The sequence below is a fragment of the Salvelinus alpinus genome, chromosome 28 (genome assembly GCF_045679555.1).
Source record: "Salvelinus alpinus chromosome 28, SLU_Salpinus.1, whole genome shotgun sequence".
NCBI classification, from domain to species: Eukaryota; Metazoa; Chordata; class Actinopteri; order Salmoniformes; family Salmonidae; genus Salvelinus; species Salvelinus alpinus.
Window position 1 is genome coordinate 26,462,680 of NC_092113.1, and position 24,076 is coordinate 26,486,755.

The 24,076-nt window shown below is 42.0% G+C and overlaps 1 protein-coding gene across 6 annotated transcripts; it reads right to left on the bottom strand.

The window, feature by feature from the left end:
• Positions 1 to 23,721, bottom strand: LOC139557553 (ras-related protein Rap-1A-like). Of its 6 annotated transcripts, XM_071372534.1 has the most exons (11): positions 23,093 to 23,201; positions 13,074 to 13,234; positions 12,825 to 12,933; positions 8,131 to 8,239; positions 6,346 to 6,434; positions 6,153 to 6,221; positions 6,012 to 6,068; positions 5,699 to 5,839; positions 2,036 to 2,179; positions 1,732 to 1,850; positions 1 to 742 (listed from the first exon to the last, which is right to left on the bottom strand). In XM_071372534.1, the coding sequence occupies exons 5-10, from the start codon at positions 6,400 to 6,402 to the stop codon at positions 1,761 to 1,763; spliced, it is 558 nt and encodes a 185-aa protein (XP_071228635.1). In that variant the 5' UTR covers positions 6,403 to 6,434; positions 8,131 to 8,239; positions 12,825 to 12,933; positions 13,074 to 13,234; positions 23,093 to 23,201; the 3' UTR covers positions 1 to 742; positions 1,732 to 1,760. The 6 variants fall into 6 exon arrangements, with proteins under 6 accessions (XP_071228635.1, XP_071228638.1, XP_071228634.1 ...); XM_071372537.1 differs by lacking the exon at positions 8,131 to 8,239 and having other exon boundaries at positions 23,093 to 23,217; XM_071372533.1 differs by lacking the exons at positions 12,825 to 12,933; positions 13,074 to 13,234 and having other exon boundaries at positions 23,093 to 23,721.
• Positions 23,722 to 24,076: the final 355 nt, after the last annotated feature.

Genomic DNA, 24,076 nt, shown 5'->3' on the forward strand with positions numbered 1-24,076 from the left:
TAATGAAAATGTACTAAAATTTAATCATTCATAAAAGCTGGAAAATCTTTTGTGACAGGGTAACAAGAAGCAATATTAGAGTTGGTTTTTAGTACAATATATTTTCAGCCTCAAGACAAACAAATCAAGTCTCATTTCCCCCATTCTATAAAATATACATTTTCCACAGCATTATGCAAAAAAGTAATCAGAATATATTATGGGAAATATGAAAGCCTTACAGCTTCCCATAAAACAAAGTCACTTAGGAAATATGTTATTTGATGAATAAAAGTACTTAAGAGTAGTAGGAGAAAGAAAACATATGGACATTGATGCATTACTGTTGACACAATTAGTGCAGAAGGGTATGGTAATGAAAAAGGCCAACATTTCCCATGATTTATTTTGCAAACGTTTTGTCATTTGAAATGTGCCGAAGATCTGACAATATTTGCAATCAAAACAACCTAATTCCCCAAATCCGCATGGTGGTCTCTTCTTTTAAATTATAATTTCCAAAACAGGGGAAAGGCAAAACTCTTCCTCACAAGGCTGACCCATTGACAACATTTTAAAAAGACAAAAAGATCTGTAACCATTAAGAAGCAGAGAAGAGTATCAAAGAAGAAGAATCCTCCAATATTAGAGTGGTGAGGAAGATAATTACTTGTCTGCCTTTATCAAACTTCTCCAAACGTTGTTGAAAGGTCTTGGAATGCTGGCACCTTCCAAATGGGCAACAGTTGTGTAATTCAGTTTCCTACAGGTAATAGAGACACAGAGGAATGATATTCCAGAGGTGCTTTGATTTACACACCCTTACGTATTTATTTGGACAGTGAAGCTAAAACTTAGAATTTCTGCTCCATACGCCAGTATTTTGGATTTGAGAAAATGTTTTATGTGGCGACAATACAGAATGTCACCTTTAATTTGCAGGTTAGCGTTTTGTGTCATGAAATTCACTTATAGTGTATTAAATATAGTCAAAAGTTTAGTATTTGGTCCCATATTCCTAACACGCAATGACTACATCAAGCTTGTGACTTGTTGGATGCATTTGCAGTTTGTTTTGGTTGTGTTTCAGATTATGTTGTGCCCAATAGAAATGAATGGTAAATAATGTATTGTCATCTTGAGTCAATGTAAATAAGAATGTTTCTGAACAGTTCTACATTAAATGTGGCTGCATTGCTACCATGATTACAGATAATCATGAATGAATTGTGAATAATGACGAGTGAGAAAATTAGAGACATAAATATCATACCCCCCAAAAAATTTGTCACAAGCTTGATGTAGTCATTGCGTGCTAGAAATATGGGCCCAAATACTAAACTTTTCACTAAATGTAATACACTAAGTGACTTTGTCCAAATACTTATGACACTTTCAAATGGGGGGGCACTAGAAACAAAGTGCATTAATTTCATAACTGCAAAACAGATATGAAAATACCCTCAAATAAACAGGTGACATTCTTTCATGTCGCCTAATACATTTGACCTCAAATCCGAAATTCTGGAGTATAGAGCCATATTAAAGGTTTTTAGCTTCACTGTCCAAATGAATACGTAGGGGAGAGTACACTCCATGTGAGAGCAATTGCACATGGAATGCGTGACTGAAGAACGTGAGACTGGTTATTCTGATAGAAAGCAAAAATATCAATGCAAGTACATACTCATGGGATTATGATCAAATTAGACTCAGTACAAAAACATAATACATATAGGTTCCGGATCTCACCTGGCTCAGAGCTGCTGCAAGTAAGAACTTTAGAGCAGTGTGCAATTTGACTTCTTCTTTGCTTTCTTCTTTTCTATCGGCGTTTTCCTATTGATCTGTCTGACCAGGTCATAGAAAATCTAAATAGGAGCAAAGGAGCTGGTAGTTAGAGATGCATTAACTAACTCTGTCATAGGCTCCAGATAATCACACTTGTTTACTTGACAATAATTACTTTTTTGTTGTTGTTGCAATTCCTTTCAAATAAGAGATATAAAACACTTTAATTCAGTCCAGGTGACGACGTGAAAGCAGTGGGACTTACCTCATTAACGTTGATCTTTGATTTAGCGGAGGACTCTAGAAAGGCACAGTTGTTCCACTGTCTGGCCAGGTTCTGTCCCTGCTCTTTGCCCACCACACGCTCATCCTCCAGGTCACACTTGTTGCCTACCAGGATCATGGGGACCTGATACAAAATAGGGAGAAATAGAGAGATGTTGACAGTTCTTTCCTCATTCTTTTCAAAAAAATATAAGCCATATCAGTCTCCATAATGTGACAATGAATCAATCATGTACAAACTCTGCATGAGGCAGAAATAAGAACATGGCTGAAACTGGCAAACATCAGCCATGACATTTCTATCTCAAAGCCACCATCTTCTCTGACATGCTCCCCCAATGTCTGTACAGGATTCCTTCTTCTCACTCTGTCATTTAGGTTAGCAACACTGAGGCATGCATGAGAGCATCAGCTGTTCCGGACGACTGTGTGAACACGCTCTCCGTAGCCGACGTGAGTAAGACCTTTAAACAGGTCAACATACACAAGGCTACATGGCCAGATGGATTACCAGGACGTGTGCTCCGGGCATGTGCTGACCAACTGGCAGGTGTCTTCACTGACATTTTCAACAGATTGAGTCTAATACCAACATGTTGTTTCAAGCAGACCACCATAGTCCCTGTGCCCAAGAACACAAAGGCAACCTGCCTAAATGACTACAGACCCGTAGCACTCATGTCCATAGCCATGCAGTGCTTTGAAAGGCTGGTAATGGCTCACATCAACAACATTATCCCAGAAACACTAGACCCACTGCAATTTGCATACCTCCCAAACAGATCCACAGATGATGCAATCTCTATTGCACTCCACACTGCCCTTTTCCACCTTGACAAAAGGAACACCTATGTGAGAATGCTATTCATTGACTACAGCTCAGCGTTCAACACCATAGTACCCTCAAAGCTCATCACTAAGCTAAGGATCCTGGGATTTAACACCTCCCTCTGCAACTAGATCCTGGACTTCCTGTCGGGCCGGCCCCCAGGTGGTGAGGGTAGGTAGCAACACATCTGCCACGCTGATCCTCAACACTGGAGCCCCCCAGGGGTGCGTGCTCAGTCCCCTCCTGTACACCCATGACTGCATGGCCAGGCACGACTCCAACACCATCATTAAGTTTGCAGACGACAACAGTGGTAGGCCTGATCACCGACAACGACGAGACAGCCTATAGGGAGGAGGTCAGAGACCTGGCCGGGTGGTGCCAGAATAACAACCTATCCCTCAACATAAGCAAGACTAAGGAGATGATTGTGGACTACATGAAAAGGAGGACCGAGCACGCCTTCATTCTCATCGACGGGGCTGTAGTGGAGCAGGTTGAGAGCTTCAAATTCCTTGGTGTCCACATCACCAACAAACTAGAATGGTCCAAGCACACCAAGACAGTCGTGAAGAGGGCACGACAAAGCCTATTTCCCCTCATGGGTCCTGGGATCCTCAAAAGGTTCTACAGCTGCAACATCGAGAGCATCCTGACTGGTTGCATCACTGCCTGGTACAGCAATTGCTCGGCCTCTCTCTGACCGCAAGGCACTACAGAGGGTAGTGCGTACGGCCCAGTACATCACTGGGCCTAAGCTGCCTGCCATCCAGGACCTCTACACCAGGCGGTGTCAGAGGAAGGCCCTAAAACTTGTCAAAGACTCCAGCCACCCAAGTCATAGACTGTTCTCTCTGCTACCTCATGGCAAGCGGTACCAGAGTGCCAAGTCTAGGACAAAAAGGCTTCAACAGTTTTTACCCCCAAGCCATAAGACTCCTGAACAGGTAATCAAATGGCTACCCGGACTATTTGCACTGCGTGCACCCCCCAACCCCTCTTTTACGCTGCTGCTACTCTCTGTTTACCATATCTACATAGTCACTTTAACCATATCTACATGTACATACTACCTCAATCAGCCTGACTAACCGGTGTCTGTATGTAGCCTCGCTACTTTTATAGCCTCGCTACTGTATATAGCCTCGCTACTGTTATTTTACACTGTCTTTTTAATGTTGTTCTTATTTCTTTACTTACCCATTGTTCACCTAATATATTTTTTGTACTATTGGTTAGAGCCTGTAAGTAAGCATTTCACTGTAAGGTCTACACCTATTGTATTCGGCGCACGTGACAAATAAACTTTGATTTGATTGTGGGGTAACTACAATGTTGATCCATCCTCAGTTCTCCATCTCAGCCATTAAACTCTAACTGTTTTAAAGTCCCCATTGACCTCAGTGAAATCCCTAAGCAGTTTCCTTCCTCTGCGGCAACTGAGTGAGGAAGGACGCCTGTAACTTTGTAGTGACTTGGTGAATTGATACACCATCCAAAGTGTAATTAATAACGTCAACACGCTCAAAGGGATATTCAATGTCTGCTTTCTTTATTTGTACCCATCTACCAATAGGCGCCCTTCTTTGCAAGGCATTGGAAAACATCCCATGTCTTTGTGGTTGAATCTGTCATTTGAAATTCACTCCTCTAATGAGGGACCTTACAGAATAGTATGTGTGGGATACAGAAATGAGATAGTCATTCAAAAATCATGTTAAACACTTATTGCACGCAGAGTCCATGCAACTTCTGACTTGTTAAGCAAATGCTGTTGTTTTTTCAAATTTATTTTAATGTTTAGGCTTGCCATAACAAAGAGGTTGAATACACATTTCAGATTTTACATTAATTTGTAAACATTTCTAAAAACATAATCCCACTTTGACATTATGGGGTATTGTGTGTAGGCCAGTGACACAATCTCAATTTAATCAATTTTAAATTCAGGCTGTAACAACAAAATGTGGGGAAAAAGTAAACGGGTGTGAATAATTTATGAAGGCACTTTAGAACATAACTGCATACAAATCATAGTGATCATAACAGCTGTAATAAATGCATTGACAACAAGGCCTAAGTGTTGGAAGCACATCAACAACAGTGACGGAGCCCTGAATAGCTACAATACTCATATCCTCCCAGGCTGACTACACCAATGAGGAGATGGGAGAGGCAGGACTTGCAGCGCGATCTGCGTCACAAATAGAACTGACTTCTATTACGTGGTTATACCCACGTTGCAAAATAAATGTAGAAGTCTATATTATTAAATTATTGCGCCAATGAGCGTCTGCGTTGCCAAGGGGTAAAATAGAAGTCAGTTGTATTTGTGACACAGATCAGGAGAAGAAAAAGCCTGGAAGGAGGAGAGATGACTAGAAACTATTCGGTTGACCGTTTTATGTGTGGATTAATTGTCGGTGTAGAGGACCTTGTGCATTTCAGGTAAAATAACAACTCAATGTTTATATCCCAGGACAAATTAGCTAGCAACAGCAAGCTAGCTAAATAGGACAAATTAGCTTGCAAGTGCAAGCTAGCTAGCTAAATTGGCATAAATGTTTAATGCTTTTTGACCTGTCCCCAAATTAATGTAATTGGTTCAGAGTTTGTTTTGATATTTTAACCTGCGTGTCATGATCGTGTTTGGTGTGGGGGGACAATATACATTTATGCACAATGGCGCATGTGCGCAGCCGGTTTGGGTCATGTGTCAGTGTCAACGACAGTGACTGAGCCCTGAATAGCTACAATACTCACATCCTCAGTGTCAACGACAGTGACTGAGCCCTGAATAACAACAATACTCACATCCTCAGTGTCCTTTACTCTCAGGATCTGTTCCCTCAGGTCCTGTAGGTCGTTAAACGTGGACTGTGCAGTGATGGAGTATACAAGAGCGAAGCCTTGACCGTTCTTCATGTACAGGTCCCTCATTGCTGTGAACTGCTCCTGTAGAACAGCAGATGAAAGACTCCATGACATACTGGTCATATTTACTGCCGTCATACAATCTGTTACCATGGCTAACGTTTACTGCCGTCATACAATCTGTTACCATGGCTAACGTTTACTGCCGTCATACAATCTGTTACAATGGCTAACGTGGACATGTTCTACTTACTGTTCCAGCTGTGTCAAGGATTTCAAGCATGCATTGCTGCCCGTCCACTTCAACTTGCTGTGGGAGAGGGAGTAAAGTTTAGTACCATTTTGACACTTAAGTGGTGGCAATGGAGCTCTTAGTAACTTTAGGGCAGCATACCTTTCTGTAGGAGTCTTCTATTGTGGGGTCATATTTTTCCACAAAAATACCTTGTACAAATTGGACAGTCTGGAAGAGAATAAGCAAGGAAAGAAGAACATAAATAGTGATATCAATTCTCAAAAGCAAATGCCCACTCAAATCACTTACACCCAGAATGCCTTAATAAAAACCTAGGCAAGGCACTACTCACCAGTGCAGATTTGCCGACACCGCCGGAGCCTAACACCACAAGCTTGTATTCACGCATGGTGGGGTTACTTCACTAGACAGCACAAAGGTCTGCAAGAGGAGAGACAAGAGAGAGAGCATTGTTTAGGCCTACTTACGTCACTATGTATATACATTTAACACATTGCCAGCCACAGATGAGAACCCAATAATGTCTTTCAGCTTTCATCAGATCTAGACGTAACATTTTGCAGTTGTTCATTCCCCTCAGCTTGCCCATTATCTAACTACTCATACATAGCTCAGCCTGAACATAACGGTCTGCTTGTGGTATCCCTTTGACAACACATATTCAGGAACTGAAACTCCTCTCCCTCTGCCAAAAAAAGAATCCCTCCATCCCACCACTACCCAGGGACATCAGCTGACATGAGGAGGCCATGTTCCCTTTTCAAAAGAAGGAAACAAATAGACAAGAGCCAAAATAACCCAGAGATTTGTTCCACCCTCGGGATTATGCACATCTTTAACACTTGAGTAAGTGGCAGAGAGCTGATGCTAATTGTCACACAGCTCAGTCTCTATGGAGTTGGTGGGTAATAGCCGCAGTACCACAAATAGCTTAATCTCATTAGCATGCTTAGGAGCAGGCTGTGTGGGGCGAGGAGTCGCCACCTCCATCAGCTTGGCACAGTGATAAGTAGGGCTTGTAAAATTAGCACAACATTATAAAACTCTTAAAACAGTCAGGCATTTATGCCTTGATATTACAAACCTATTCAATTCGCATTTCCTGTTCTGTCTTGGAGCCAGCCATGGAAATGTGAGGCACCTGCCAAGAGAGACACTTCTCCCCCAGAATATTATCCCCACAAAACCTATTTTTGTTTTGTCTGCATTGTGCTTATTCCATTGGGGACCATATTGGAAACAACGTGTTTAACGTGCATCTTTTCCACCAATAAATCAACATGTCTTATGTCAAATAGGAATAACCACCAGGTAATGGCAAAAGCTACTCCATGAGAAAATGTTGGTTTTATGTGCAGAGAAACAATCCTAACCCACTACGCAAATCTAACAAATTGCAAAGGACAGCAGCACCACAAGCCTACAATGGACAGATGGGCGGTATGAGGGATGCTACAAAGGTCCATTCAATCCTCAGGCCCTTTGTGAAAATGTTGTGCATATAGAAAACAGAACAGAGATTAGAGTAAGAGAATGACCACTGATGTAAAATAATGACCAGACCAAGAAAGGCAGCGTGTGTTTGATTCCGATATCAGCTCCAATCTAGAAGCATACTTAGAACCCACAGACGCAGTAAGAATGCTAAACAAAGTGTCTGCCAAAAACGTTTCAAAAAGGCATTTAATTTATATCTGACGTGGCCACAGCCTTTAGTAGCCTCTTTCTGATGAGAGATAACACATCTGGAGTAGCACTTAAGCAAATAAATGCTTGTAGAACTTCACATGGTCAATCCCAATCTTAGAATTCCTGCAAAGCACAGCTGATATGGAGAGTGTTTCCATGTTGACAGGATGTTGGCACATCCACCATGCCCACTGGCAGTGAGAACACTAGCCTCTTGATATCTTCCAAGTCATTGAGGGTTCAGATCCAGTTAACACAGTAGACAGCAGTTAACTGGACTGAAAACCTGTAGCTAGACAACTTTTTGTGGTTCTTTTTACTAACGCTATGCGAGTTGATCATTCCCAAGCAGCATATAGCCTAATAGCATAGTATCTGCACAAACTAATTTTCCAGCAAAAACACCCACTTTAAGGACATAACCTACCGTGTACAAGGCTGGAAACGACAACTCCCCACTACATCTGGTGAGGGAAGGCTAGCAGTTCCCAGGACACACAGGTGTGGAGGCTGTGGTGGGAGCCAAAGGATTTAGGCTATGCCAGAGAATCCCCACAAAGATAGGAAAAAGACAGAATAAATATATAAGTTGCAGTTCACTTTTTGAAAATAATCTTAGGCCTGCACTTTGAGGGAGTGGGAAACATTTTGTCAAACGGTAGGCGTACATTAGGCCGAATCATCTACTCATCACCATCAATATGGTCTCAAAATACTCACTTGAAAAGTGAAGTTGAAAAAGGCCTAAATGATAAAAAATGATAAAAACTTGAAAAAGGCCTAAATGATAAGAAAACCAGACCATTGTTAGAACTACAAAAGAAACCCATGCAGAATGTGCCAATGAATGGGCAACATAAGGTTATCTGTGTTTACTCAGATTTCTGTTCAAAATTGAGGTGCAATTTACTGCATAAAAGCTGACTTTGCTTATCAGTCAGACAGCCAAATCATTCCTGGCTTCTTTCAGACTTCTGAGTGAGAGAGTTTCTGGCAGATTATAAAACATCTGCTACTTTAAACATGTCAGAGTTCTCTAAATTGAGAGACAATTATTTTATCTATGGATAACACATCTTTTTGACAATCTTAAATGCATACAAAGGGGCACCTGATGGGAATGTGGTTAATTATTTGCTTTTATTGCACATGGGTGTTCTCCTGAATGGCATGTCATGCATCCAATTATAATTCTCAAAAGACAACACTAGCCACCCTTGCTATTTACATACACTACTTTGCCAGAAAGTATGTGGACACATGCTCGTCGAACATCTCATTCCAAAATCATGGGCATTAATATGGCGTTGGTCCCCCCCCCCCTTTGCTGCTATAACAGCTTCCACTCTTCTGGGAAGGCTTTCCACTAGATGTTGGAACATTGCTGCAGGGACTTTCTTCCATTCAGCCAAGAGCATTAGGGAGGTCGGGCACTGATGTTGGGCCTGGCTCACAGTCAGCATTTCAATTCACCCCAAAGGTGTTCAATGGGGTTGAGGTCAGCGCTTGGTGCAGGCCAGTCAAGTTCTTCCAGACCGATCTCGTCAAACCATTTCTGTATGGACCTCGCTTTGCGCACAGGGGCATGGTCATGCTGAAACAGGAAAGGGCCTTCCCCAAACTGTTGCCATAAAGTTGGAAGCACAGAATCGCCTAGAATGCCATTGTATACTGTAGCATTGAGATTCCCCTTCACTGGAACTAAGAGGCCTAGCCCAAACCATGAAAACCAGCCCCAGGCCATTATTCCTCCTCCACCAAACTTTACAGTTGGCACTAGGCATTGGGGCAACCGCCAAACCCAGATTTGTCCGTTGGACTACCAAAGGGTGAATCACCACTCCAAAGAACGCGTTTCCACTGCTCCAGAGTCAAATGGCGGCAAGCTTTACATCACTCCAGCCAACGGTTGGCATTGCACACAGTGATCTTTCCACTTGACACTAACAGCACATACAGTTAACCAGGGCAGCTCTAGCAGGCAGAAATTTGACGAACTGACTTGTTGGAAAGGTGGCATCCTATGACGGTGCCACGTTGAAAGTCACTGAGCTTAAGTTGTCCTTATGTTAGGCTATGATCTGGCTATACAATAAGGCTGTGGTCTACACTAGTTCATTTAGCAGACAAGATTTGCGTCGAATTCCATGACATTATTTTATAGTATGAAGAATAGAATTGAACTGAATAAAATAGAAAGGATATTTTCTTCAAACGATTTAAGGGAGTGCGCACATGCTGCTATTCTGTGTTGAGCGGTTAACAAAGAAACAGGTATTCCTATATGCTTAATTTAGAGTTATGTAACTTTAGTTGTGATACAAATGTTGGGTTATATGTTTTGATTGTCAATACATTCTATCACTGCATGATGCGACTATTGATTTGAATAAAGTCGCATGAAAAGGCATGAGCTCAGCTTTGTTTTTTGCACAGGCTGTACACATTTCATCAGTCTCTCATTCACAATTTGACGAGCACTTGATAAAGCCTCAAATTTCCCGACTGCACCCCCTTCATGTGGCCATAATGCCCCCTAAAAGAATCCATGCTTTTTGCAGCCAGTGGCCGTTGTGCCCTTGGGCTAAATATAATAATTATAATTCCCTTCTTCGGGCTGCGTGGCAAAGCACCTCTCACTCACATGGCTCTTCTTCACGTGATCAGATCTTTATCTAAGGCTATAAGTGAAGACAGACATCGGGGACGCAACAGCGTGCGTCCTTATCCAAAATCAAATCAAACTTTTTGTCACAAGCTCCGAATACAACAAGTGTAGAACTTATCGTGAAATGCTTACTTACAAGCCCTTAACCAAGAAAGAGTTTAGAAAATATTTACCAAATAAACTAAAGTAAAAAATTATAAAACACAATAAAATAACAATAACGAGGCTATATTAATCTACTATCCCCCATAGTTCAAAAGTTGACCTATTCTATTCGAGAAAGAAATAGACCACTAGCATCAAAAAAACTGTTTTAATGCAATGAGCCTGACGCAACTAATCAGAACGTCTAGCTTAAAACGTTGATAAACTATTAGGCTATTTCTTCACATTAAGAGCACAGCAATGCGCACATAGCAGTAGGCTATAAGCGCAAATGTTCCATTAGCATGAACACACCGTTACACACCACAACTCTCCTTCCGTGGCCTCCAACTGCTCTTAAAACGCAAGTAAAACTAAATGCATGCTATTCAACCGATCACTGCCCGCATCTGCTCGCCCGTCCAGCATCACTACTCTGGACGGCTCTGACTTAGAATACGTGGACAACTACAAATACCTAGGTGTCTGGTTAGACTGTAAACTCTCCTTCCAGACTCACATTAAGCATCTCCAATCCAAAATTAAATCTAGAATCGGCTTCCTAGAACGCAACAAAGCATCCTTCACTCATGCTGCCAAACATACCCTCGTAAAACTGACCATCCTACCGATCCTCGACTTCGGTGATGTCATCTATAAAATAGCCTCCAACAGTCTATCACAGTGCCATCTGTTTTGTCACCAAAGCCCCATACACTACCCACCATTGCGACCTGTACGCTCTCGTTGGTTGGCCCTCGCTTCATACTTGTCACCAAACCCACTGGCTACAGGTTATCTACAAGTCTCTGCTAGGTAAAGCCCCGCCTTATCTCAGCTCACTGGTCACCATAGCAGCACCCACTCGTAGCACGCGCTCCAGCAGGTATATCTCACTTGTCACCCCCAAAGCCAATTTCTCCTTTGGTCGTCTTTCCTTCCAGTTCTCTGCTGCCAATGACTGGAACGAACTGCAAAAATCTCTGAAGCTGGAAACACTTCTCCCTCACTAGCTTTAAACACCAGCTGTCAGAGCAGCTCACAGATTACTGCACCTGTACATAGCCCATCTATAATTTAGCCCAAACAACTACCTCTTCCTCTACTGTATTTATTTATTTATTTTGCTCCTTTGCACCCCATTATTTCTATTTTGCACATTCTTCCACTGCAAATCTACCATTCCAGTGTTTTACTTGCTATATTGTATTTACCTCGCCACCATGGCCTTTTTTGCCTTTACCTCCCTAATCTCACCTCATTTGCTCACATTGTATATAGACTTATTTTTCTACTGTATTATTGACTGTATGTTTTGTTTATTCCATGTGTAACTCTGTGTTGTTGTATGTGTCGAATTGCTATGCTTTATCTTGGCCAGGTCGCAGTTGCAAATGAGAACTTGTTCTCAACTAGCCTACCTGGTTAAATAAAGGTGAAATAAAAAATAAATAAAAAATTTGCAAAAGTGACCACAAATGCAATTATTTTATTATAAAAAAGGTACATTTATATGGTGAAAATTATCTTCTCCAAACATGAAACTCTCGCAATGCGCATGTATTCCAGTTTAGGGTCTACACCCGTTGTAAAGCAGATTATGTGCTACATTTTAAGAAGTTATTTGGCAACTTTAGTTGTGATACAAACCTTAACAAAACATATAAGCCTATGCGCTAGGCTACATGAGGTGTGCGACTATGATTTTAAAAAGTCACCAAAAAAAAGGCATGCGCCGTTTCTTGCCTTAAACTAGCCATCATTCACAAGTGAAAGGCTAATATTGTCACCCAGCAGACTATTCTTGACTTAATCTAATCTTTACATATACTAAATACATTTACTAAATGTAAATCATAAATCGCAGCCGGCCGCAACCGGGAGATCCGTGGGGCGACGCACAATTGGCATAGCGTCGTCCGGGTTAGGGAGGGTTTGGCCGGTAGGGAGGGTTTGGCCGGTAGGGATATGATAACAAAATTGCATAGCCTATAGAAATGTTGCGCAACATGAAATCTCGAAGTGTTTGATTAGATTTTCGATTACATTTGCATTGATGTCAGAGTGATGAGGGACAATAGAGTGCTGAGTACCAGGCAGTTAGCAAGTTTGGTAGGCTACTAATGACCATCAGCAGCATCAGAGTTGGAGAAGCCTAATTACCGTGACTAAACGGACACGTGGAATTTGAATGCCATCATTACCCGTGACCGCCGGTGTGGCGGTAATACGGTCACCGTAACAGCCCTATCCATGACTGGGAGTTACAGGTTAGGTACTGTTTGGTGTAGCACAACATTTTTACCAACCTTTACTTGGCGATACTAGCTTTGTTCTCGATTCTGCCAAAGATGCATCTTCTAAAATGTCAGTGTCCAGTTGCAGGTGGTGCATTTGAATTTAGAAAAGGCTTCGTTACTAAAACAAAGAAATATTTTGCTCCATTAAGTAATCAAACAATGTGTACGTCGCCATCTTCTCCATTACATTTCCCCCCCCCTCATTGATTGAGACAGGTGGTTCCACCCCAAAGTGCAGCATGTCATGATGACACTCACCTGTCTCGATCAATGCACTCTCCACGGAATCGGAAGAAAGCGGATGTTTCTGGTTTTCAGGGATACAGTATTTTCAACCCAACTTCAGTTTCCCATAAAAAAAAACAGAAGTAGGGACTCCGCTCAGGGATCCTTCTATGCCTGCTACGTTTGATCATAACCTATGAGAGAAGATTTGAAATAGACAAGATGGCGGCATACACATTGTTGGATTACTTCATGTTGCAAAACAATTACTGTATACTGAATAAAAATATAAACAAGTCACATGTTTCATGAGCTGAAATAAAATATCACAGAAATGTTCCATATGTAAAAACAATATTTCTAAATTTTTTCGCACAAATTTGTTTACATCCCTGTTAGTGAGTATTTCTCCTTTGCCAAGATAATCCATCCACCTGACAGGTGTGCCATATCAATAAGCTGATTAAACAACATGAACATTGCATAGCTGCACATTGTGCTGGGGACAATAAAAGGCCACTCAAATGTGCAGTTGTCATAAAAAATGTGACAGACTTCTCAAGTTGAGGGAACGCACAATTGGCATGCTGACTGCAGGAATGTCCACCAGAGCGGATGCCAAAGAATTTAATGTTAATTTCTCTACCATAACCCATCTCCGCCATTTTAGAGAATCTGGCAGTACGTCGAACCGGCCTCACAACCGCAGACCACATTTAACCACGCCAGCCCAGGACCTCAACATCCGGCTTCTTCACCTGCGGAATGTCTGACACTAGCCACCCGGATAGCTGATAAAACTGTGGGTTTGCACAACCAAAGAATTTCTGCACAAACATCTCAGGGTAGCTCATCTGCGTGCTTGTCATCCTCACCAGGGTCTTGACCTGACTGCAGTTCAGCATCATAACCGACTTCAGTGGGCAAATGCTAACCGTCGATGGGCACTGGCATGCTGGAGAAGTGTGCTCTTCACAGATTAATCCCAGTTTCAACTGTAGTGGGCAGATGACAGTGTATGGTGTTGTGTTGGCGAGCGGTTTGCTGATGTCAATGTTGTGAACAGAGTACCCCATGGTGGCGTTGGTGTTATGGTATGGGCAGGCATAAGCTACAGGCAACGAACACAATTGCATTTTATCAGTGTCAGTTTGAATGTATGGAGATACCGTGACTAGATCCTGAGGCTCATTATCATGCAAATTAATCTGCCACAATCATGTTTCAGCATGACAATGCACAGCCCCATGATCTGAACAATTCCTGGGAGCTGAAAATGTCCCAGTTCTAACCAGACATGTCACCCATTGAGCATGTTTGGGATGCTCTAGATCATATATGTCAGAGTCAAGGCCCGCGGGCCACATCCGGCCCGCGAGAAGGTTTTTTACGGCCCCTGGGATGATCTTGATTTATTATTAGAACCGGCCCGCAGACCGCAGCAAGCCGGCAGCCCGCAGATCTTTTACACGCACCAATACTACATTTCCCACAATGCAACGGTGACGCACCGAGCAGTAGGCTGCTGTGTAAATGAGATGGAGCTGCCTTGGGAAAAACTCGTGGGTTTGACAACCGACGGAGCACCTGCGATGTGTGGACACAGGAGCGGACTGGTGGCGAAGATACGGGAAAAGATGCAAGAGGAAAACGCGACAGGTGAGCTGACAGCTTATCATTGTATCATACACCAGGAAGCGTTGTGCGGTAAAGCCTTGAAAATGGAGCATGTAATGAGCATCATCACGCGCACAGTTAACTTTATCAGAGCCAAAGGTTTGAATCACCGCCAGTTCAAGGCATTTCTGACGGAGTTAGAAACGGAGCATGGTGATTTGCCTTATCACACAGAGGTGCGATGGCTAAGCCAGGGAAAGGTGCTTCAAAGATGTTTCGAGCTTCGTGAGGAGATTTGTCTGTTCTTGGACAGCAAAGGGAAAGACACAACACAACTCCGAGACGAAATGTTTCTGTGTGAAATGGCTTTTCTGTGTGACATTACGAGTCATCTGAATGCAATGAACTTGCAGCTGCAGGGTCGGGATCATGTCATCTCTGATATGTACAGTACAGTGAAGGCATTTAAAACCAAACTGACTCTGTGGGAGACGCAGATGCGGAAAGAAAATTTGAGCCACTTTCCCAGCTGCCAGACCATGAAAGAGAAGCTCTCTACCAGTGCGTTCCCGAGCGCACAGTTGGCTGATAAAATAGGTATGCTTGCCGCTGACTTTCGACGCCGATTTGCTGACTTTGAAGCACAAAAAAGCAGGTTGGAACTGCTCGGTAACCCATTTGCTGTTGACGTGGAAAGCTCACCACCAAACCTCCAAATGGAGTTGATTGACCTCCAATGCAATGATGCACTGAGGGCAAAATATGCGGCAGTGGGTGCTGCGGAGTTCGCCCGTTTCCTCCCCGACACAATGCCCCAGCTGCGCATCCAGGCTGCTCAAACGTTGTCTATGTTTGGCAGCACATACCTGTGTGAACAACTGTTTTCTTTGATGAACCTGAACAAAACATCACACAGAAGTCGACTTACTGCTGAACACCTCCACTCAATTCTGAGGATTTCCTCAGCTCAGAGCCTTACCCCGAACATTGATGAACTTGTGGAAAAGATGGGACACCACCAAGTATCACCCTCAACCTCAAACAAGTGAACATTACTGTGCAATCACATATTTAGAGTTTTTACTCAGTTCAAGTTTAAAAGTTAAAGTTTAATATTTGTTTTCACTGCATGTTACTTCTCCTTAAACAAAGTGTTGTTTTTGATTAATAGATTTTTGCACTTTATTTTATTGTATTTCAATCCAATTATATTTTAAAAATATTTCAGTTGAGTGGATGATAGAAAATTGCTATTATTGTTTTTTTCTTTGAAGTAAATTTAGCCCACTTTTGCTAAAATAGAAAATATAGGCTACTGATGGTGCCTTGAATACCGGTTTCTTTCATTTAATGTTCATGTTATGGGGATTTTTATATAAAGGAAATTTGTCTTTTGTGTCTGTTGAAAATTAAAGATTACTGACAGAGCCATAAGAAAATATTGCTTTATTTATCTGATCATATTGGAATATATTTGTTAGGTTTTCAGTAGGTTCAATTAGGTTCACTAGACTATATGCGTCATTTAAAAAATTTTCAATGAACATTCGAACAGTCCGGCCCTCGGCTTGTAGCTAAATTTTTTATTTGGCCCTCCGTCCATTTGACTTTGACACCCCTGCTCTAGATCGACGAGTACGACAGCGTGTTCCAGTTCCCGCCAATATCCAGCAACTTCGCACAGCCATTGAAGTGGAGTGGGACAACAGTCCACAGGCCAAAATCAGCCTGATCAACTCTATGCGAAGGAGATGCGTCGTGCTGCATGAGGAATATGGTGGTCACACCAGATACTGACTGGTTTTCTGATCCACACCCCTATCTTTTTTTCTAAAGGTTTCTGTGACTAACAGATGCATATCTCTATTCCCAGCCATGTGAAATCCATAGATTAGGGCCTAAGGAATTCATTTCAATTGACTGATTTACTAGTGATGCACAGATATAACATTTTTGGCCGATACTGATATCCGATATTTTCCTTGCAAAAAAAACAATACCGATAACCGATATAAAAAATGTTGCGGGCTTTTAAGCATTCTAGTACAGTTAAATAGTTACACGGATGCAGCGGTTTAAGCCACTGCATGAGGTGTCACTACAGTCACTGGTTCAAATCCAGGCTGTATCACATCCGGCAGTGATTGGGAGTCCCATAGGACGGCGCACAATTGGCCCAGCGTCGTCCGGGTTTGGCCGGGGTAGGCCGTCATTGTAATTAAGTATTTGTTCTTAACTGACTTGCCTAGTTAAATAAAAGGTTACACACATGCACAGACTATAAAATGATTATGTTCGCATTTACGTATGTCCCCATGACCAGTAAAACATAATCAAAACCTATTTCTTTCCCTTACTTGCTGTGCTGTTTCGTTGTTCAGTGGTTTCATTCTGAACCAGGATTTCTATGGTCTTTGCGTGTCCAAGAATATACTATTTAACGTGTCAAATAAGCTTGTTGACCAATCAGGACCTGAATATGACTGCACATCACATCACATAATACTTTAACGCGTTCATACATTTTTTACATAGTTATTACACATTGATTACGCTATCACTCGTATTTCATATGTCACAACGATTCGTCAATACGTATGCTATGATGCTCTTAAAGTTGTCGCGCAGTGCTACAGTGCTGGTCATAAAACAAGCTAGCTAGCTCATGGATTTAAACAATGTCGTTTTGCTATGTTTTTGGGGAAGAACAATCTGTTTCAGTAGCTAACTATATAGCTAGGTGTCATCTAAAATAACCCTAATTTATAAAAGACAATTCTTATTTGATTAATGGTGGTTGGACCCATCTATGTGAAGCTAGCTACAATAAGGATTAGCCACAATAGTGGAATTTGCGGTTAGTATTCAAAATAAAAGTATGCCATAATTCTATTCATTCACTGTCAATGACATACTTTGATTTTGAAGGCAAACCGCAAATTCCACTATTGTGCCTAATCCTTATTGTGGCTAGCATCACAACACATAAGCCGGTCGAGCATCACTACATTTACATTTACATTTAAGTCATTTAGCAGACGCTCTTATCCAGAGCGACTTACAAATTGGTGCATTCACCTTATGACATCCAGTGGAACAGCCACTTTACAATAGTGCATCTAAATCTTTTAAGGGGGGGGGGAGGGTGAGAAGGATTACTTTATCCTATCCTAGGTATTCCTTAAAGAGGTGGGGTTTCAGGTGTCTCCGGAAGGTGAAGCTAGCTGGATGCTTTTAACGTTAGCTTTGGACAACAGGGTTAAGTAGCTGGCTAGCTATTTATTTTCATGAACTGAAGTTCAACTTCAATAGGCGAACAACAAGCGGCAACCAAGCTAATACTTTCTCACAAGGATTCCTAAATCATTGCTAAGAATAATGAAAATGACTGCATTTTTTATTGGTCATTGTTTTCAGGCTGGTTGTATTGGTGCTAGGGACCAAGCTAAAACTAGCTAACCCAGAAGTTACGGTCGAACAAATGATGCGTTATTACCAACGCGGTATTGTAAACATCGTTCATGGCTGGTGTTTGCTTGTTTGCTGACTTTTTTTGTTCAGCTTTGACAGTGCTACTGTATCATTTTTGACACGCAAAGACCCAAACGGAGTTCCATAGTATGCATGTCGTGAAGCTAATAGCAGTGACGCTATTACTGTCTAACTCCGTTAGGGCAACATCGGAAAAATAGCGCACTTGGTAGTGTTAACCGGTGCTCGAATTGTCGGCGAAAGCCAACATCACCCACGACAGAGAACGGTTGATTGTCAAGGGCAAAAAAATCCATTATCTTGGCTTTAATGGATTTCGCCTTTGTTGTCTCGCTGAAATTTTGTTATTCTTTGAAATGACTGCTTGACTGCTCGATCCACACAGCAGACATTGTGGGTTAATTTAGGAATGCTGTGTTGCACGTATAGGGCAAAATTTTACGTGGCGTCATTACATCATATCATACCTTCGTTATATACAGTGGGGAGAACAAGTATTTGATACACTGCCGATTTTGCAGGTTTTCCTACTTACAAAGCATGTAGAGGTCTGTAATTTTTATCATAGGTACACTTCAACTGTGAGAGACGGAATCTAAAACAAAAATCCAGAAAATCACATTGTATGATTTTTAAATAATTAATTTGCATTTTATTGCATGACATAAGTATTTGATCACCTACCAACCAGTAAGAATTCCGGCTCTCACAGACCTGTTAGTTTTTCTTTAAGAAGCCCTCCTGTTCTCCACTCATTACCTGTATTAACTGCACCTGTTTGAACTCGTTACCTGTATAAAAGACACCTGTCCACACACAATCAAACAGATTCCAACCTCTCCACAATGGCCAAGACCAGAGAGCTGTGTAAGGACATCAGGGATAGAATTGTAGACCTGCACAAGGCTGGGATGGGCTACAGGACAATAGGCAAGCAGCTTGGTGAGAAGGAAACAACTGTTGGCGCAATTATTAGAAAATGGAAGAAGTTCAAGATGACGGTCAATCACCCTCGGTCTGGGGCTCCATGCAAGATTTCACCTCGTGGGGCATCAATGATCATGAGGAAGGTGAGGGATCAGCCCAGAACTACACGGCAGGACCTGGTCAATGACCTGAAGAGAGCTGGGACCACAGTCTCAAAGAAAACCATTAGTAACACACTACGCCGTCATGGATGAAAATCCTGCAGCGCACGCAAGGTCCCCCTGCTCAAGCCAGCGCATGTCCAGGCCCGTCTGAAGTTTGCCAATGACCATCTGGATGATCCAGAGGAGGAATGGGAGAAGGTCATGTGGTCTGATGAGACAAAAATAGAGCTTTTTGGTCTAACTCCACTCGCCGTGTTTGGAGGAAGAAGAAGTATGAGTACAACCCCAAGAACACCATCCCAACCGTGAAGCATGGAGGTGGAAACATCATTCTTTGGGGATGCTTTTCTGCAAAGGGGACAGGACGACTGCACCGTATTGAGGGGAGGATGGATGGGGCCATGTATCGCGAGATCTTGGCCAACAACCTCCTTCCCTCAGTAAGAGCATTGAAGATGGGTCGTGGCTGGGTCTTCCAGCATGACAACGACACGAAGCACACAGCCATGGCAACTAAGGAGTGGCTCCGTAAGAAGCATCTCAAGGTCCTGGAGTGGCCTAGCCAGTCTCCAGACCTGAACCCAATAGAAAATCTTTGGAGGGAGCTGAAAGTCCGTATTGCCCAGCGACAGCCCCGAAACCTGAAGGATCTGGAGAAGATCTGTAGGGAGGAGTGGGCCAAAATCCCTGCTGCAGTGTGTGCAAACCTAGTCAAGAACTACAGGAAACGTATGATCTCTGTAATTGCAAACAAAGGTTTCTGTACCAAATATTAAGTTCTGCTTTTCTGATGTATCAAATACTTATGTCATGCAATAAAATGCAAATTAATTACTTAAAAATCATACAATGTGATTTTCTGGATTTTTGTTTTAGATTCCGTCTCTCATAGTTGAAGTGTACCTATGATAAAAATGACAGACCTCTACATGCTTTGTAAGTAGGAAAACCTGCAAAATCGGCAGTGTATCAAATACTTGTTCTCCCCACTGTAGGTGTGCATGTCAACTTTGACATCGGTTTTGAACATCGGGCGTTAAACTAGACATCCATCGGCCAATACCGATGTTGGCATTTTTAGCTAATATCGTCCGATTCCGACACGTTCACCGATATAATCATGCATCCCTAAAATCTTTGAAATTGTTGCATGTTGCATTTATATTTTTGTTCAGTGTAATAACGGAGCATTTTCTAAATTCAAAATGCACCACCTGCAACTGGCCAAATCGAGACGAAGATTGTATCACCAAGTTAAATGGATAATTCCACCACAAAACACAAATTCCTATGATTAACAGTGTTAAATAACAGTAATATGTGAACACAACATTTTTTGTGAACAAATGTTATAAGTTTAGTAGCAGCATGTGAAAATCTGTTGCAGCTCAAGTCAACTACTAAACCCACAATGCAATGCTCTCTCTGGGCTGGCTGGCTAGCTAAGTAGCAAACTTAACTATACACAATAATACCAGTTAATATCTGCATATGAAGTAGCTAGCTAGCTGTAAAATCACCTAAACAAACTGCACTATCAATTTAGGAGTCTCACCCAGAGTGCAAGAGTACGTTGTTATGGCAACAACAGCCTGTTCCCAGACACACAGGGCGCATTGAAAGATGGTACTTGGAGAAACTGTGTTGAATAATTTGCTACACTGTTTAGATTGAGCACATCTAAACGTAATATATACATTGTCATGACGATATAGGTGGATGGATGTGTTCTAGACAAGTATGCCAATACCATTTTATTGGATGATTTGGTGGTCTGAAAAGCAGGTAATTGTTTTAAAAGCGTTATTAAAATGTGATAGTGTGTTATCCCCTATCTCCAGTGACGAGAACTAGCCTAAAGGCCGGCAGATAGTACTATTGATGGTTCGTACCTAAAAACATTCTCCATTCAGGCTGCTAAGGCGTCAATTTCATCCTTAAGTAGATTTAATGGCGAGAAGGAGAGGGAGAAATATGCATACTTTCTTTTTGAAACACAATTTTCCACTGCCATGCAAGTGGCTAATGCTACTTACTGATGTTGCACCCTGCATTCAGCCAGGGGTGAACAGACTGCTGCAACCTGATTGGCTGAACGCAATATCCAGGACTAGCATTCCTAGGCATTAGCCACTTTCGCATGGTGGTAGAAAATGGTGTTTCATAAAGAGCACAAATTGTCCCTGTCTTTTTTCACCTTCTCACCATTAACTATAGTTCAAGAGGAAATTGATGCCTTTGCAGCATGAATAGAGAATGTTTTAGATACGAACCCGTCCACGGGGATATTATCGGCTGCATCCATTGCGTTTTGATGGTAAGATGGGAACGACTCAATATCGCCCTCTGCTGGCCTTTGGGCTAGACGAGAACCATGTATTCTGAATAAAAATATAAAACAACAATTTTACTGAGTTACAGTTTATAGAAGGAAATCAGTCAATTGAAATTAATTCATTAGGTCCTATTCTATGGATTTCACATGACTGGGCAGGAGCGCAGCCATGGGTGGGCCTGGGAGGGCATAGGCCCACCCACTGGAGAGCCAGGCCCTGTCAATCAGAATTAGTTTTCCCTACAAAAAGGGCTTTATTACAGGCAGAAATACTCCTCAGTTTCATCAGCTGTCCGGCTGGCTGGTCTCAAGATGATCCCGCAGGTGAAGAAGCCGGATGTGGAGGTCCTGGGCTGGCTTGGTTACACTGGGTCTGCAGTTGTGAGGCCGGTTGGTCGTACTGCCAAATTCTCTAAAACGACGTTGGAGGCGGCTTATGGCAAGAGCTCTGGTGGACATTCCTGCAATCAGCATGCCAATTGCACGCTCCCTCAAAACTTGAGACATCATTGGAATTGTGTTGTGTGACAAAACGGCACATTTTAGTGGCCTTTTATTGTCCCCAGCACAAGGTGCAACTGTGTAATGATCATGCTGTTTGATCAGCTTCTTGATATGCCACACCTGTCAGATGGATGGATTATCTTGTTAAAGGAGAAATACTCACTAACAAATTTGGGCACAACATTTGAGAGAAAGCTTTTTGTGCGTATGAAACATTTCTGGGATATTTTATTTCAGCTCAAGAAACATGGATAAAACACTTTACATGTTGTGTTTATATTTTTGTTAAGAATATATATGACAAGTTCCTACAAGATTTCAAACAGACCACTTACAAGTTAAATCATGGAGATCATCTTTTTACCCACTGAACATAGGCTTTCAACAAATTGATTGTATTTCTGGGGTGGATTATTCCTTTACTTGGTTGGAAATTCTATGTATCACACCAAACAGTACCTAACCTGTAACTCCCAGTATTGGATACCAAAAATCGTTGGTTAAATCGCATTATCTGGTGTAACAATCTGCATCTAACTTAGCTAGCCAAGTTACTATTTAGTTAGCTGTCGAAGTTGCCTTCCTAGCAATTTAGCTAAGCTAACCCCTACGTTTGCCATCCTGGACCGATTTAAAGTTACCGCTAGCTAACAGTCCACGATCTGGGTGAGCCAACCATGTAGTGGCTAACTTGTTAAATGGTATGTCCATCAATTGCCAATTAGCCAAAATAGCTAGTTAGCTAAGGCGAACTAGCTACAGCCAACTCCCTTCGGCTTGTTATGCTAGCTGTTGTAACTAACTGCTTTAGCTAACTTAGCTGCTTTAGCTCGCTAACGTTAGCCTCCCTTCCATCCGGCCTAGACTTTCGCTGTGACTAGCGAGCAACTACCATAGTTAGCTGTCCTACTTTGCCATCTGACACATTTCTAAAATTTTCACCGACCTATATCTATATTGGAGTATTGATTAGCCCAAAACGGTTGTTATGGCCAGATATAATCGTTACTCACCGTGTTTTGGTCTCCCCGCCGCCTCACTGGAGTTGCTGACTTCAATGAATCTAGGTCGAAAATATACTTCAACCAAGACATCAACGAACCTCGTTCGGCACTGTAAACGTCACTCCCTAACAAACGTCACTCCCTAGCTAACCTCTCAAACCATAAATGGCAACGGACGGTGCACACTACTGTAGTTTCAAGGCGACCTGGGTATTCACAATGTTGTAGTCCAGGCATAAAACCATATGGATCATCTGAGTATTTTGGCGACCATGTACACACTGAGTGCAAATATTATTAAATAAGAGATTACAAGTTTGTTGCCATGGTCTCCACATTATAAACTGAGGACTGTGACAAAAACTATACAACAAAGTAATAAATAGCCTATAGTTATCAAGTAGGCATACTGCCATACGAAACGTGTTTGGATAATGTGGGAAAGCAGAATGCTGTAGCGTGCAATTAGATAGCATACTTTCCCACTGGAGTTCTCAGAAATAAACCATCTCTACTTGTTCAAACAGACATTCAGTCCCTAGTACAAGTCTACACAGCCCTTTCACAGCACCCCTCCTTTCCTTTGTTTGCTGAAGCGCAAATGCCCACCTGAACACTCACGGTCTTCACATTTTGCTACCTTAAAATTAAATCTCAAAAAGGAATACATTGGATTCTTTTCCTACCTACAGTTGAAGTCGGAAGTTTACATACACCTTAGCAAATTACATTTACACTCAGGTTTTCACAATAACTGACATTTAATCAGAATAAAAATTCCTTGCCTTAGGTCAGTTAGGATCACCACTTCATTTTAAGAATGTGAAATGTCAGAGTAATAGTAGAGAGAAATATTTATTTCAGCTTTTATTTCTTTCATCACATTCCCAGTGGGTCAGAAGTTTACATACACTCATTTAGTATTTGGTAGCATTGCCTTTAAATTGTTAAACTTGGGTCAAACATTTCAGGTAGCCTTCCACAAGCTTCCCA

Bases quoted from the DNA above. Each gene is read 5' to 3' on its own strand.
- LOC139557553 (XM_071372533.1), bottom strand. From the start codon at position 6,402: ATGCGTGAATACAAGCTTGTGGTGTTAGGCTCCGGCGGTGTCGGCAAA. The intron at 2,180-5,698 runs GTGAGTATTGTT...ATTTTGTATCAG, and splicing joins GAGTAAAGGACACTGAGGAT to GTCCCCATGATCCTGGTAGG. The intron at 1,851-2,035 runs GTAAGTCCCACT...GCTCCTATTTAG, and splicing joins CAAAGATCAACGTTAATGAG to ATTTTCTATGACCTGGTCAG.